At 51.0% G+C, this 17,243-nt stretch overlaps 1 protein-coding gene across 1 annotated transcript in view; it reads left to right on the plus strand.

Annotated features, from left to right (window-relative positions):
* The first annotated feature begins 6,729 nt into the window (after nucleotides 1-6,729).
* The window catches only part of LOC141203924 (securin-like), a 71,587-nt gene continuing 61,073 nt past the window's right edge, over nucleotides 6,730-17,243 (plus strand). Inside the window, exons 1-2 of the mRNA XM_073663894.1 lie at nucleotides 6,730-6,854; nucleotides 15,704-15,767. Of these exons, the coding sequence (XP_073519995.1) occupies nucleotides 15,756-15,767 (12 nt within the window). The 5' untranslated portion in view covers nucleotides 6,730-6,854; nucleotides 15,704-15,755. The remainder of the gene's footprint in view (nucleotides 6,855-15,703; nucleotides 15,768-17,243) is intronic.

Here is a 17,243-nt window from a genome sequence, read left to right on the forward strand (position 1 = left end):
AAGAAACGCTGTCCCCTGCTTGAGGCATGATCTCTGCCTGCTCTGCATCACCCCACCCTCGCTCTAGATACTAACTACTAGAGCATTGTGTACCTCCCTCCTCAGGACAGATGTCTTCCTCCTCCATTGACTCCTCCTCATCCTCCTCACAAAGTGTCCCCTGCCTAGGCCTTTGTGAGGAACCACGTTGCGCAGACTGTAGAGAAGCAGATGGCATTTGTGACTCCTCATCCTCCACCTCTTCCAAAACCTCGTCCCTTAGTGCTTGCAGTGTTTTTTCAAGCTGGCTGATAAGGGGGATAGTCATGCTGACTAGTGCATCATCTGCACTCGCCATCCGCGTGGAATAGTCGAAGGCACGAAAAACGTGGCAAATGTCCTTCATAGAGGCCCACTCAGTGGTGGTGAAGTGTGAACGGCGTGCACTGCGACTTGTTTGCGCCTACTGCTGCTGGTACTCCATTACTGCTGCCTGCTGCTCACACAACCTCTCCAACATATGTAACGTTGAATTCCACCTCGTGGGTAGGTCACATATGATGCGATGTTCCGGAAGACATAATCGGCGCTGCAGAGTTGCAATGCGCGATCTTGCGTTGCTGGAACACCGCAAGTGAGCGCACTCTATGCGGACCTTGTGAAGCAGTGCATCAAGATCCGGATAGTCCCTCAAAAAACTCTGCACGACCAAGTTGAGCACATGTGCCAGACATGGGATGTGAGTGAGCTTGCCTAGGCCCAGAGCTGCCACCAGATTTCGGCCATTGTCACACACTACCATGCCTGGCTGGAGATTCGCTGGCACAAACCACACGGCGCTCTGCTGCTTGATGGCATTCCAGAGCTCCTGCGCTGTGTGGCTTCGATTCCCCAAAGAAATTAATTTTAATACGGCCTGTTGACGTTTGGCCACGGCTGTGCTCATATCGGTCATCATAACAGGTAACCGTTCACGGGTCAATGTGGAGGTAGACCGTGACGGCTCCAGCAGCGCTGATTCAGAGGAACTGGAGTATGAGGAGGAGTCAATGTGTACAGACTGGATTCCTGCAATCCTTGGAGTTGGCAGAACACGCACTCTCAAGATCTGTACCCGGCTCCACAACATTTACCCAATGGGCAGTGAGGGAAAGGTATCGTCCCTGTCCATGCTTACTGGTCCACACATCGGTGGTCAGGTGGACCTTGCTACTGACGGCGTTTTGTAGCGCATGTTTAATTTTTCCCTCCACATGCTGTTGCAGGGCAGGGACGGCTTGCCTGCTGAAATAAAAGCGGCTGGGCACGTTGTATTGTGGGACTGCCAATACCATAAAGTTATGGAAGGTGTCAGTCTCCACCAGCCTGAATGATAGCATTTCAAGGGCCAGTAGTTTAGCAATGCCAGCATTCAGTGCCTGTGCTCGGGGGTGGTTTGCCGAGCATGGGCGCCTTTTCTCCCATGCCTGTGCTAACGATGGCTATAGACTGGCCTGGGAGTGTGAGGATGACAGGGAAAGTGGTGCTGTGGGTGGAATTACACTGTGTCTCTGTACAACAGTGCCAGAGATTCTTCCATGGCGATCCTGTGAGGAAGCCGAACCAGCTGTGTGTGAGCTGGAGGAAGAGGCTATAACACGAGCTGAAGAGGTGGTAGGTGGCGCTGTAGGTTGGCCTAGGTCTTCAGTGTGTTTTTGTAACTCCACCACGTGCTTGGTCCGCACATGTTTCCACATATTTGTGGTATTGAGGTTGCTGACACTTTTCCCTCTTTTCACCTTCTGATTACACAGCTTGCATTTGACAAAGCAAATGTCATCTGCAACTGTGTCAGAAAAGGACCAGGCACTGCAAGTCTTGGGAGCGCCCGCTTTGGATTTTGGAAGAGCCATGCTCCTAATGGGTGCCGAAGTGGAGGCTACAGGCAACCAAGTCTGCCCCCTCCCTCTCCCTCCTTTTTGGGCCGTTCGGGGAATCTCTTCCTCAGAGCTGCTCCCACCACCTTCCTGTCCCTCACGCCATGATGGGTCAAGGACCTCATCATCTACACCACCCTCTTCAAACAACTGCTTCTCCTGGGTAGTCTCGACAGCACAGTACGCACCAGAAAGTGGCACCTGAGTCTCATCATCAGATGCGTACTGAGGTGTGCTGCTGACCATAGGCACTGGCCCACCCGCCTCTTCAGATTCAGAGAGACAAAACGGTTGCGCATCACTGCATACTACCTCTTCTTCAAATTCTAGAATTCTGCTTGCCTGGCCCCCTCTTTCCAAGCAAAGAGATTCAGAGAACAGAAGTAGAGATGGCTCCTGTCCAGGGCTCTCTGACTGCCTGGGCAATTTGGCAGGTGGTGAAGAGACAGATGGGTGCTCTTCAGTGCTCAGGACCTGAGAGGATCTGGAGCTAATTGAAGTCGATGCGTTCGCTGCCATCCATCCGACAACGGCTTCAATTTGGTCCTCCCGCAGCAGTGGGGTACGGCTAGCTCCTACAAAGCTGCGCATAAAGGACTGTTCCCTGGTAAAACTGGGGGATGCTGAGTCACTGGTGCCCGCAGCAGGCACAGAATCCCCACGTCCTCTCCCTGCAGGCACAGAATCCTCACGTCCTCTCCCTGCAGAAACTGCACGCCCACGACCACATGCCTTACTCCCTGCCTTCTTCATCTTGGTAGACTGATAAAGATAGGCAGAAAAGTACTAAGGGCTTAGTGTGCTTATTCCTGCACAGCTGCTAACAGGTATAAGAAACACTAATTTTATAAAGTGTAGACTTTAATATGAGCTAATGTGGCCTACATAACTGTAAAGTGGAGTGTTTGGTGAACTTTATTTAGATCTTTTTTGTCACAAAAAGACACTGGATGTGCCCAAAGATGTAATACCGATAGTATCACAAACTTTTTGTAGCTATTACAATGCAGGAAGGTAACCTACAATGCAATAGATGAGGCTACAAAAAATAGGCTAATACTAATCTGGCTGGGGCTGCAGGGCACAATGCTGCAGAAAGGCTCCTCTATCTACTCCTATATAGTGTGTTTGGAACTAGTTTAGCTGAATACGGAGGGAACCACCACACTAATAGGAGAAATCAGGAAAAATTATCAATTAGCAAAAAAGGACAATGTATGAGGCAGTGACGCACGCTAAGCGCACTACAACCAGACGTGGCTGAAGCACACACTACAGGGTGAGCTGCACTCACACACCAGACCTTGCAGACAGCCGTGAACAGTGCAGATGCAGAGCACTGAGCACTAGTGCTGCAAGACAAAAAGAAATTCTCTATCTACTCCTGTATAGTGTGTTTGGAACCAATTTAGCTAAATACGGATGGAACCACCACACTAATAGGAGAAATCAGGAAAAATTATCAATTAGCAAAAAAGGACAATGTATGAGGCAGTGACGCACGCTGAGCGCACTACAACCAGACGTGGTTGAAGCACACACTACAGCGTGAGCTGCACTCACACACAGAGACCTTGCAGACAGCCGTGAACAGTGCAGATGCAGAGCACTGAGCACTAGTGCTGCAAGACAAAAAGAAATTCTCTATCTACTCCTGTATAGTGTGTTTGGAACCAATTTAGCTAAATACGGATGGAACCACCACACTAATAGGAGAAATCAGGAAAAATTATCAATTAGCAAAAAAGGACAATGTATGAGGCAGTGACGCACGCTGAGCGCACTACAACCAGACGTGGCTGAAGCACACACTACAGCGTGAGCTGCACTCACACACAGAGACCTTGCAGACAGTGGTGAACAGCACAGAGAACTGTGCACTAGCGCTGCAAGGCACAGCGATTTATAAAGTAGCTTGGGTAAAGCAGAATAGAGCTAATAGGTAGCTAAAACTGTCCCTGAGAACAACAGCATCCTATCCCTAACTGAATTCACAGCAGAGTGAGCTCAAAATGGCGGCGGCGGCTTTTATAGTGCATCATGACATCATTTCAGCAGCCAATCACAGCCATGCCATTAGTTAACATGCCTACATGCCTAACAGGATGTGCCCACACTTCTTAGGATCCTCATTGGCTGAATAAAATGAAACTGGCTCATTGCATTATGGAAACTTCCGATTCCGGTATACGATATTGCAAAAGTATCGGAATTCCGATACCGCGAATATCGGCCGATACCCGATATTTCAGCATCGGATGCTCAACACTACTGATGACACATTAATGACGTTGCACCAGCCAGACTAATCAAAAGCCACGTTAGGGACCCCTCCAAAGTAAGAGATTTGCGAGCCTCCTATCCAGAGGCCAGAGACTACTGACTTGGCTGATGGATCGGGATCCCACAAATGAGTACACCCCTCTGTAAAAATAAATCTTTTTTTTCTGTTTTATTGTTTTCATATTCTTAGGATCATAACGTGTTTTATTGGTACTATTTTGGGATATGTAAGTCTTTTTGGTCATCCATATTTTTGTGATAAAATGACAAATGTGTGTGGTTTTTTTTGTTGGAATTAGTTTTTTATTTGATAAAAAAAAATTATTGGGAAAACAAAACCTGTTTTTCAACATTTTTGTAAATGATTAGTTTCACAACGGGAACACGCAATGCGTTAGTTGCATAAATAATCCATTAGTGCAGTTCAATGTCCAGCCTGTGTGTGTTATATTGGCAGGCCGCCTATTAGATGGTGTCTCCAGTCGGATCTAATATCTCCAGTGACCATGGCATGTAAGGAGTTAACGGAGCAGCGGCAGAGTGCTGACAGTGCACCCTTTCACTGCTGGGTCCCTGCTTGATGTGGGTAGTGAGCACTGTTGGATGGAGCCCTGGGATCATGATTCCAGGATGAAGATGCAAGGCCTAATGTCAATGGGCATGTTCCATTAGGAAGTGCTTTGACAGGAAGTGGTTTATCTACAAGGGTTTTTTAATCTCCAGCATTCATGGTATATGCACAGGATATGCCATAATAGCTGGATAGGTGATGGTGTTACCTCCCGGGCCTCTGCCTGTCAGGAGTACAGGAGTTCCACTTTGCATTGGCTAACATTCTGAAGCCCGCCATCCTGTTCTTGGTTAGATATGGGTACCCATACTCATCTGCTTTTTCTTTTCTTTTCCAAGGACTTGAGAAGGTTCCTTTACAAAAAACTTCCAAGGTACTTTCTTTCCATAGTTTTTCGTATGATTAATGATTGCTATTATGTAATTATATTTAATAATTTAAGACCTCAACTCCCAAGGTCTGAATAACAAAACTCCTGCCCTCCTCTCTCTGACGATACAGCCTGGTCTCTGGGGCCTTTATTTCTGATACCAATGCCCATGCGTTGGCTCGTTAACAATGGTCATTCTGATGTGAGGTGTGTAGTAAATTATGTCTATTACTAACATAACCTTTTGATTGTTGTTTTATTAGTGTTGAAGGACTTCATGCCATTGTAGTGTCAGACAGAGATGGGGTACCTGTAATTAAAGGTAAGGAACTAGAATGGACATGCATGTCTCGGCATGCAGTTCTGCTGTAATGTGGTTCTCTGCCCTTATACCCACTCTTACAGCTAGGTTACACACCTCAACTGTTATCTCAAACTTCCAAATTAATGATGCGGATATGATGAACCACTGGTGAGCGCACAAGCAACTATCTGACCAGCAGATTTGTTCCTGCCAATATTGGAACTCAATCTAATAATTTCAGCCACAATGATAATTGAGATTAAAGAAGTTGTCCACTACGTGTACATTGATGCCCTATCCATAGGATAGGACATCAATGTCTGGTCGGTTGGGGTCCCACACCCGGCACTCCCGCCGATCCGCTGTTATCGGTGCCGCCGGCTGTAAGTGCTTACTTGCGGAGCTTGGCCATCAAGTTGTAGTGGCCACCACAGGGTACTTCACATTCGCCTCCTATTCAGTTCAATTTAATAAGAGGCGGATGTGTAGTACTCCACGGCGGCCACTACAACTAGGCGGCCAAGATCTGCAAGTAAGCACTTCCGTCCGGCAGCACCGATTACAGCTGATCATCAGGGGTGCTGCTTGTGGGACCCCAGTTGATCAGACATTGATGCTCTATCCTACGCATGGGGCATCAATGTAAAAGTAGTGGATGGGTTTGTTTCCATGTTGAGATTTTTTTTTTTTTTTTTTTATGCGGTTTTTGTAGCTAAAGCCAGAACTGAATAATAAATGGTAGATGTCTCTTTTTTTAATCCACTCTTGGTTTTGGCTTCAAAAACTGCATCAAAATCTGAAGTTGGAAACCACTTTCATTATTTTTAAAAGGAAAAAGAGGGTGATATGAATCTTAATACAATTAGTTTACTTTATTTTTTAGTCCGCTTAGAGGACTTGAAAACCTGTGATCCTTTGCTTTTTCTATATACTGCAAAACTATGATTGCTCTATTTAACTGCCACTGCCAGTGATTGACAGCAGCGCCTAGGTAGTTAAACATCAGCGACTGGAACAAGCGCTGCTGCTGAAGACTGATGGTGGCTGTATAGCAGCCGGTATATGGCGCAAGCTGAGCCCCCTCCACACATGCAGACCCCAGTACGAACATACAGGTACATACATTTGCTCCAGAGTTGTAAAGAGCCATGCCACATGACTTGGGCTATAAAGCCAAACCAGGACCCTCTATTTGTGTACAGCCATTTTGGGCTGCTTGTACCTCATCAACCAAAAGTAGGAGACTGGATTATAGAAATGTTCACATTCAAACATTTATTGCTGTTTTCTTTATCAGTTGCAAATGAGAATTCCCCTGAACATGCTCTGAGGCCATGTTTCCTATCCACATTTGCACTGGCCACTGACCAGGGAAGCAAGCTGGGACTCTCCAAAAACAAAAGCATCATATGTTACTACACCACGTATCAGGTAGGTAAGGCTGTAGACCCAGGACGGCTTTGTGAGCATCGGGTGTGATTATCACAATCGGTGGTGGTGATGGACATGTGACGCGCCCCTGGGCCTGCTGTGTCGCGCAGCGTCTCGCGCACGGGGGCTTACCCGGAACCGGATCAGATGAGGGTTGTAGTCTCCGAGTGGCGGGGACCCGGTCCGTGCCCAGGGAGTCAAACTCAGTGTGTGGCAGTCTTGATAGGTGTTACTTGAGTGTCGACTACGCCACCCGTTGATTTGCAGCTATGGAGCTGCCGCTGCAGGGCAGACCGCTGAGGCCGGTGTAGAATTGTGCAGCGTGATAGTATAACCCCCAACGGGAGGGGTATGGCCTCAGGGCAGCTGACGTGGAAGATGGGGGTAGCAGGAACCACTACCACTCAGAGACGGTGCGGTGTAATTCAGGGTCTTTACTGGTAACAACGATAGACCCTCCCGGAGTACTTGCTAGCGAACGGGGCCTGGTCAGTCCTTGAGCAGATGGGATCTCCCCTGGCCAGGCGGAGTTGTAGGCCTCCCAAACTGACTGTACTCTTCTGGCTACCTTGCTAGAAGCGGATATAAGTAGCCCACGTCCCTGAGTGTGCCGTGTGGTGCTCGCCCGTATGGCCGGTGACTCGGGGCCTTCTAATGGCTTCCGCTCCACAATGGCGGTGCTGGTCCCACGCGTGTGACCTTGCCTTCGGGTTTCTTGGCCAGAGGACCTGAAATCCCCTGCCGGTCGGCTTCTGCTGCTGGGTAAGAGTTAGTCCCCACAGCCTCGGACGCCGGGTCCGGTAAGAAAGCTTCTCAGTCAGGGCGAGCTCTGCAGCTGCCAGCCCCTGACTCGTAGTAGTATTGCTCCCACTGAGCTTCTGCTGTTTCTTCCTATGACTGTTTCTCGTCTCTACTCTCCTAGACTCCTAACCCTGCCTCAGCCCCGGGTTTATATAGGGGAAGTTCTTCCCCTCCCAAGACTGGGCAGGAGGTGTGGCATGCACAGGATCCCTGACCAAAGGACCTCCCACCTGCTCTCAGACATAACATTACATTACTGTGGAAACCAGACCCCTGGGGTGCCACATTCCCCCCTAGTGAAATTTAGTACTCCGGGACTAAACATATTTTAGAAAAACATAACAAGATATAACAACAATAATAGTACAATAAGAAGAAACACATAAAGGTGGTCACGGATATCCGTAACCGGGTGCAGTCTTTGAAGAAAGCAAGGTGTCCATTTCACCAAAACAGGGAGACGTAACCAGGTAGGGGTCTGTTCTGCCCCGAGTCCTTAACAGTCTTTAGTCCGTCCTGGGTTACGCTCCAACTATGTACACAGGATTCCCGGTAAATCCACCAAAGACTCCTATAAACAACTAGAAACACATAATTATACACAAGCAATAAGAAAAACAGGTAACCACAAATAAAACAACTTATACATTTCAAATCCTCCAACGTGCGGGTAACTGGCCTCTAGTGGCCCTAGTGGACCTACGGAGCTGACTGTCTAGCCCTGAACTACAGGGTGTAGGAGCTGTCAAGGGTAAACTGGGCAGCTGTCTACCGGCTCTTTGGCTCACTAGGGGTACGGCAGGCTCACTATAAGCAGAGGGTTGATCCTCCTGTTCTGCTTGTGTGGAGTCTTCTGCCTCCTGGACCGGCTGCTCTTCCAGCTCTACCTGTCGCTCCGTAGGTGCTTGGGATGCGGGTTGGAGGAAGGTGAGTACGGGTACCACAACTGCGCCATTGACTTGAGTCCAAGACCGAGGGAAGTCTCCGAGCACAGTACTAACCATGTCTTCCCTTTCCTCTACGGGTCGAGGGTCTTCTTGTTCCTCTTCAGGGTTCCGTAGCTGTTCTTAACACTTCTTCAGGTGATCCCGGGATACAATGGTTGTGGTTTCACCTCCGTCTTTACTGATGGTACAGACCTTTGGGTTGTCGTGGCTTGAGGGCAGTACGGTGTACGGGTCCTTCTCCCACTGGTCGTCCAACTTGTGGAGCCGTCTTTTTCTCTTCAAGACCTGCTCTCCGGGTACCAGGGGAACAGCGGGAGCATACTGGTTGTAAGTTTTCTCTTGTCTTTCCCTAGCCTGACAGAGACTTCGCTCCACGCTCTCCTGTACTCTCCGGTACTGCTGCTGCCTCTCTGTGTCCCAGTTTGCTTCTGGTGAAGTGTCCTCGGGTGTCAGGACTCCCATTTCCAGGTCAACAGGTAACTTACCAGGTCTCGCCCTCATTAGGTAAGCCGGGGTACAGTTGGTGGAACCTACCGGGATGTGGTTGTATAGGTCCACCAGATCGGGCAGCTTCTCAGGCCACAGACCGCGTTCTTCCAGGGGCAACGTTTTCAGAAGATCCATTACCACCTGGTTCATTTTCTCACAAAGTCCATTAGTTTGCGGATGATAGGGTGTCGTCCTTATCTTCCGGCAGCCATACAGAGTGCAGAATTCTTGGAAGACCTCCGCTTCAAAGGCAGGTCCCTGGTCTGTCAACACTTGGTCCGGGTACCCGTGTGGACGGCAGAAATGCTGCTGGAAGGCTCTAGCTGCTGTTCGAGCTGTTAAGTCCTTGACGGGGACGACAACCAAGAACCGGGAGTAGTGATCCATGATGGTTAGTGCGTAGACGTAGCCACTTCTGCTTGGGGTCAGTTTTACATGATCCAAGGCTACCAGTTCCAACGGCTGCCGGGTGACGATGGACTGCAGGGGAGTCTTCTGGCTGGCACGGTCCTTCCTTCTTAGGTTGCACGGGCCACAGTCTCTGCACCACCTCTCGATGGTTCCCCTCATGCCTACCCAGTGGAACCGCTCGCGCAGCAGGAACTCCAGCTTCTTCCATCCGAAGTGTCCAGCCCCGTCGTGGTATGCCTCCATCACCATGGCTGCGTCTCTTCGTGGCACCACTACTTGCCAGATTAGTTCATGCGTCCGGGAGTTAACCATTCTGCGGCACAACTTCCCCTTGTAAAGGAACAGTCTACTCTTTTCTGCCCACAGTTGCTTGGCTTCCTCCGGAGCGTCTGGGTCAAGGCGAGCCTCTGGCCGAGTCAGCATCTCCTTTACCAGCCGGACGGCAGGGTCGCTGTCTTGCGTTTCCGCCCAGTTGTAGTGAGGCAAGGGGTTAAACGTAGCGGCTTGCTTACTCCCTACCCGGTGGGAACACTGGATAGTCCCATGACGGAGGAACGCAGGGAGTTCGACTTCTTCCAGTTCCTCTGGATCTTCTCCTACGTCCGGTAGATTTGGCATCCTGGACAGGGCGTCCGCGTTGGTATTGGAGCGTCCTGCCCGGTATTTGATTGTGAACTCGTAGTTGGACAGACGAGCCATCCATCTCTGCTCTAGGGCACCGAGTCTTGCTGTGTCCAGGTGTGTCAACGGGTTGTTATCCGTGTACACGATGAACCGGGAAGAAGCGAGGTAGTGCTTAAAGCGTTCGGTGACTGCCCACACCACTGCCAGGAACTCTAGCTTAAAGGAGCTGTAATTCTCCGGGTTTCTCTCGGTGGGTCGCAGTTTTCGGCTGGCGTAAGCGATTACTCGTTCTTTCCCCTGCTGGATCTGGGACAGCACAGCTCCTAGCCCGATGTTACTTGCGTCAGTGTAGAGGATAAAGGGCTGGCTGTAATCGGGGTACGCCAGGATTTCATCCCCCGTGAGGGCCATCTTCAGCTGGCGGAAGGACTCTTCTTCTAACTTCTCCCATCTGAAGGGCGGCTTCTGGTTCTTGGCCTTCCGGGACTGGCCTATCAGGAGGTCCTGCATAGGAGCTGCCTTTTTGGTGAAACCGGGGATGAATCTGCGGTAATAGCCTACCAACCCAAGGAACTGCCGCACTTCCTTTATACTGGAGGGACTTGGCCATTCCTTAATTGCGGTGATCTTATCAGGGTCGGGAGCCACTCCGTCAGCGCTCACCACGTGTCCCAGGTACTGCACCTTTGGCTTCAGGAGGTGACACTTAGAGGGTTTCACCTTCAGGCCGTAACTTGCCAGGGCTTCGAACACTTCCGCCAGATGTTTCAGGTGGTCCTCATAAGTCTTGGAATATACGATGACATCGTCCAGGTACAACAGGACCGTCTCGAAGTTTTTGTGTCCCAGACAGCACTCCATTAATCGTTGGAAGGTTCCGGGTGCGTTACAAAGTCCAAACGGCATACAGGTAAACTCGCTAAGTCCCATCAGGGTGGTGAATGCGGTCTTCTCCCGGTCCGCCTCTGCTACAGGAACCTGCCAGTACCCGCTAGTGAGATCCAAGGTAGAGAAGAAGTTAGCAGATCTTAAAGCAGCCAAAGACTCCTCTATCCTTGGTAAAGGGTACGCATCCTTGTGTGTGATACGATTGATTTTCCGGTAATCTACACACATCCTCATAGTGTTGTCTTTCTTTTTGACTAAAACTAGTGGGGCTGCCCAGGGGCTACAGCTATCCCGGATTACCCCAGCCTCCTTCATGTCTCTAAGCATCCCCTTGGCGTGTTGGTAATGTGCAGGGGGTACGGGTCGATACCTCTCTTTTATGGGAGGATGATCTCCTGTGGGGATGCGGTGTTCTACCCCCTTAACTCGCCCAAAGTCTAACGGGTGTTTACTAAACACTCTCTCATACTCTTGAACCACCCGGTAGACTCCCTGTTTCTGGTGGGAGGGAGTGGAGTCAGTTCCCAAGTGTAGTTGCTGACACCAATCCTCCATTACTTTCTTAGAGCCGTTACCTTCCTCCGGGTGAGATGGAGGCAAGGGTTCCACAGACTGTATAGAGTTTTGGTTGATGGTATATAATTTGGCTATCGTGGCATACCGGGGTAGGTATACTTCCCTCTTCCCGATATTTATTAGGCGAACGGGCACCCTCCCATGGCGTACATTAACCACCCCCCGTGCTGTCAAAATGGTGGGCCTACTGTCTGAGTAAACTGGTTCTACCATTGCCTGGTAATCCCTACCTCTCGGACCAATAGCTGCCCGGCACCAAATCATCATTTCACTTTTTGGGGGCATGGCAATAGGGAAAGGGTCACACATTCTTACGCTACCAATCTCACCGCCGGAGAGTTCCACCTGTTGCCGTCGCATCAGTGCCCGGATCTCTTTCTGGAGCACTCGCTGCTCGCCGGAGCTGGCGTTCTTGGCAACCTGTTGTAAAAGGAAAATCACCTCTGCAAGACAATTTTCAATTACATTAGTTCCTAGCGTTATCTTTGGGTGACTCTCGTGTTTGTCAATGTCTACAATAATCAGTCCCTGTGCTGCCAGTTCGACTCTACCAATTTTAATGGTCGCCTCTTTAAATCCGATCTGTGGCACGGGCTGACTATTGCTGGCGATGATACTCAAGTCGTCGTCAGGGTAGCGGGTTATATCCGAGTCATTCCAGTACTGCTTGAAGAGCACGTACGGGATGGTGGTGACCTGTGACCCGGTGTCCAGTAGGGCACTCATAGGGATGCCATCCAGTACCACAGGCAAGACTGGACGCCCTCCGACATATTTGTCGCGCCAGTTCGATGGGCCTGGTGGTCTTTTTCCTGGGGGTTGGCCCTCTACCCCCAGGTTGTGCCAGTTTAAAGGACAGTACCTTGCCATATGTCCGGGTTGATTGCAGCGGCGGCAGATGGGTCGTCCGTCCTCGTTGTACCGGTCACTGGGTCTTCCTCTGGCCGGTGGGGTCCTCCTTGGTCGACGCCACGGGATGTTCTCCGGTCCGGATGCCAGCTGGATCTTCCCTGGAGTGGAAGCCTGTAAAGACTGCACAGTTCGGGTTAACGCAGCAACGCTTTTAGCTAGCTCTTGGACCTGATGGTGCAGGTCTGGAGCCGGGTCATTGTTCAAAGCCTGCGCATCAGCCCCTACAGGCCCTGCCGACAAGGGCGCCGCCTCCTGGTGGTAAGTGATAGCTGGGCGCCTGTGGGTCACAACGCCATCCGGTGCCGGTTCTCGGAGCACCCGGATGGCTCTGTCCTTGAACTGTGCAAATCCCAGATGAGGGTCCTGTAGGGCCATTGCCCGCAACTGGGTTCGGTGGGCATTGCAATATAAACCCTCTATAAATTGTTCAGTCAACAGCCTGTCCTCGTCTCCCACGCCGTCAGGGTCGGTCTGCTTAACGGCTCTCAGGGCCTCTTGTAGGTTCAGGGCATAGTCCCTTATACTCTCATGGGCCCGCTGTTTGCACCCGTAGAATCTAAGCTTGATCTCGGCTGAGGTGCGGGTATCAAAGGTGCCCCTCAGCCGGGTTAGTATCCCTGCGACAGTCCTCCCCCCAGGTGGCCAGGACTTTACCTCCCTTCGGGCTGCTCCGGTTAATTGGGCCACCAGGATGCTCACTTTTTGCTCTTCTGTGAGGGGGTACACCTGGAAGAGGCTATCCAGCCTTTCTCTAAAGTCCTGCAGGGTATGTGACTCCCCTGAGTACTGGGGTAGCCAGGCTGCCCCCGGGATATAGGGCATGGTGAAAGGCATGACCGCGACAGCGGTGGCGCTGGCGGGGGTTGAAGCGGTGAAGCTCTCCTCCGTATCCGACATCCTTCTCCCCCCTAGTGGACCGTGGCCTACCTTGCGATGATCCTCTTCCGTAGGCCGCGGCTCCGCAGTGGATCGTCAGGGTTGAGGACCTTCCGTCGCGCTCCGGTGACGTCGGCGTCTGCTGGGCTCCTTCCAGGACCTTACGCAACGTCCGGACGTGAGGCGGGGCTTCAGTTCTCGCGGGCTTTTCGGAGTCCACGCCCCTCTTCTTCCCGCGCGGCGTCCTCAAGATGGCGTCCAACGGCGGGAAAACTCCACGGATGGCGGGAAGAAGGCTGAAGATGGCGCCGGATGGCGGGAATCTTCACAGATGGCGGGAAGAAGGCTGAAAATGGCGCCGGATGGCGGGAATCTTCACCACAGGTGAGTTTGAAAGTCTCTTTTTCAGGCACGCAGTACCCGGTGGTTGCGGGCACGAAATCCTGCCGACTACGCCAAAGTTGACGCGCCCCTGGGCCTGCTGTGTCGCGCAGCGTCTCGCGCACGGGGGCTTACCCGGAACCGGATCAGATGAGGGTTGTAGTCTCCGAGTGGCGGGGACCCGGTCCGTGCCCAGGGAGTCAAACTCAGTGTGTGGCAGTCTTGATAGGTGTTACTTGAGTGTCGACTACGCCACCCGTTGATTTGCAGCTATGGAGCTGCCGCTGCAGGGCAGACCGCTGAGGCCGGTGTAGAATTGTGCAGCGTGATAGTATAACCCCCAACGGGAGGGGTATGGCCTCAGGGCAGCTGACGTGGAAGATGGGGGTAGCAGGAACCACTCAGAGACGGTGCGGTGTAATTCAGGGTCTTTACTGGTAACAACGATAGACCCTCCCGGAGTACTTGCTAGCGAACGGGGCCTGGTCAGTCCTTGAGCAGATGGGATCTCCCCTGGCCAGGCGGAGTTGTAGGCCTCCCAAACTGACTGTACTCTTCTGGCTACCTTGCTAGAAGCGGATATAAGTAGCCCACGTCCCTGAGTGTGCCGTGTGGTGCTCGCCCGTATGGCCGGTGACTCGGGGCCTTCTAATGGCTTCCGCTCCACGATGGCGGTGCTGGTCCCACGCGTGTGACCTTGCCTTCGGGTTTCTTGGCCAGAGGACCTGAAATCCCCTGCCGGTCGGCTTCTGCTGCTGGGTAAGAGTTAGTCCCCACAGCCTCGGACGCCGGGTCCGGTAAGAAAGCTTCTCAGTCAGGGCGAGCTCTGCAGCTGCCAGCCCCTGACTCGTAGTAGTATTGCTCCCACTGAGCTTCTGCTGTTTCTTCCTATGACTGTTTCTCGTCTCTACTCTCCTAGACTCCTAACCCTGCCTCAGCCCCGGGTTTATATAGGGGAAGTTCTTCCCCTCCCAAGACTGGGCAGGAGGTGTGGCATGCACAGGATCCCTGACCAAAGGACCTCCCACCTGCTCTCAGACATAACATTACATTACTGTGGAAACCAGAGCCCTGGGGTGCCACACATGCTCATCCCAACCAGATACAAGTGGTATCATCTTCTGGTTTAGAGTTTTTTGGGGGCAGGTATTTTCGGGCAGGTCTGTCTGACCTGCTATACAGTTGGCTTTAGATATGTAGATTGTAAATATTTTCCAAAGTTCTCAAAGAGATTGTCCCAAATCAGAAAATCGTGATCCCTGGGTGCAGTTTGTTATAAAACGATTGTAAAATTGTCTGGTGTAAGCCACCCTCTTCCGGTCCGGTGCTGAGCCTCTCCGGCTGCTCCATGTGTCCAGTATTACCTGCGGGGCTGATGTCACATCAGCAGCTTGGCAGCCAGTCAGTGAGCTCAGGTGTTTTGAGTGGGGTGTTTTGTCTACACCGCCAAGCCACTGAGCTCTCTGATTTGCTGGTGTGCTGTCGACATGACGTCAGCGCTGCAGCCCATATCCGTTACCGAGAGCTATGGTGGAGACTCAGCCCTGCACCTGGGGAGGGGGAGTAAAGCGTGGGGTCCAAGAACAAGCTAAACCCTGATGAAACACTTTGTTTTAATTCCATTTGTTATGAGGATTGTGTGTAAAGTGCCGGTGTTAATAGACATATTAATAGGCCCATCCTCCTTTTAGAATTGCTGTTTCAGTCCTCATTGCACTGATATTAACCGGATCTCACTGTGTTTTCTTTGTGGTCCACAAGTCACTTTCTCCATGCATACCTCACATTACGGTTCATAGGGATCCATTGGAAGTGTTTTCCATGTTCATTGTACAGTAAAGCATCATTTACACAATAGAAAACGCCTTTAAGCAGCATGGAAATATGGAGGTTATAAGTATCACTTAATTTCTATTGTCTGTAAGTCATTGATTTGTGTTTCAGGTTGTCCAGTTTAACAGATTGCCGTTGGTCGTGAGCTTCATAGCTAGCAGCAATGCCAATACAGGTAGGCGTTCTTCTGTATTATTTACATTGTATTTACATGTCTAGCCCGATAAAAGGTGCAGTGTACAGTACAGACCAAAAGTTTGGACACACCTTCTCATTTAAAGATTTTTCTGTATTTTCATGACTTTGAAAATTGTACATTCACACTGAAGGCGTCAAAACTATGAATTAACACATGTGGAATTATATACTTACTAGATGGTGGCCCGATTCTAACGCATCGGGTATTCTAGAATATGTATGTGGCCGACCGGGCGCAATTAGCAGAGCGGTGTTTAAATTTGGCACCAATCTCACTGATTGGTCGCGGCTGGCGGCCGCAACCAATCAGCAAAGCGGTGTTTAAATTTTGGGCCAAAATCGCTGATTGGTCGCGGGCGGCGGTCGCGACCAATCGGCGAACCGTGTTAGTGAGGACTGGAGAGCGTGTTTAAATTTGGCACCAAAATCGCTGATTAGTCGCGACCGCGACCAATCAGCAAAGAGGTGTTTAAATTTGGCGACAATACTGCTGATTGGTCGCGGCCGGTGACCGCGACCAATCAGCAGAGCGATGCAGAGCGGGGTTTAAATTTGGCGCCAAAATCGCTGATTAGTCGCGACAACGATCAATCAGCAGAGCGTTGTTTAAATTTGGCGCCAATCTTGCTGATTGGACGCGTCCGACATCCACGACCAATCAGCAGAGCGGTGTTTAAATTTGGCGCAAAAATCGCTGATTAGTCGCAGCTGACGGCCGCGACCAATCAGCAGAGCGTTGTTTAAATTTGGCACCAAAATCGCTGATTGGTCGCGGTCGGCGGCCTCAACCAATCAGCAGAGCGGTGTTTAAAATTGTCGCCAATCTCGCTGATTGTTCGCGGCTGGCGGCCGCGACCAATCAGCAGAGCGGGGTTTAAATTTGGCACCAATAATGCTGATGGGTCGTGGCCGGCGACCGCGACCAATCAGCAGAGCGGGGTTTAAATTTGGCCCCAATACTGCTAATGGGTCGCGGCAAGCGACCGCGACCAATCAGCAGAGCTTTGTTTAAATTTGGCACAAAAAACGAAGATTGGTCGCGGCCGGTGGTTGCGACCAATCAGCAGAGTGAGGTTTAAATTTGGCGCCAATACTGCTGACTGGTCACGGCCGACAACCGCGACCAATCAGCAGAGCGGTGTTTAAATTTTGCGCCAATACTGCTGATTGATCTCGGCCAGCGACCGCGATCAATCAGCAGAGCGTTGCTTAAATTTGGTGCCAATCTCGTTGATTGGTTGCGGCTGGAGTCCGCGACCAATCAGCAGAGCGTTGTTTAAATTTGGCGCCAATCTCGCTGATTGGACGCGTCCGGTATCCGCGACCAATCAGCAGAGCGTTGTTTAAATTTGGCGCCAAGGTCGCTGATTGGTTGCGGCTGGCGTCCGCGACCAATTAGCACAGCAGTGTTTAAATGTGGCAGCAAGATCGGTGATTGGTCGCGGCCGCTATT

The sequence above is a fragment of the Phyllobates terribilis genome, unplaced genomic scaffold (assembly GCF_046119375.1).
Source record: "Phyllobates terribilis strain yellow unplaced genomic scaffold, ASM4611937v1 Scaffold_132__1_contigs__length_4960021, whole genome shotgun sequence".
NCBI classification, from domain to species: domain Eukaryota; kingdom Metazoa; phylum Chordata; class Amphibia; order Anura; family Dendrobatidae; genus Phyllobates; species Phyllobates terribilis.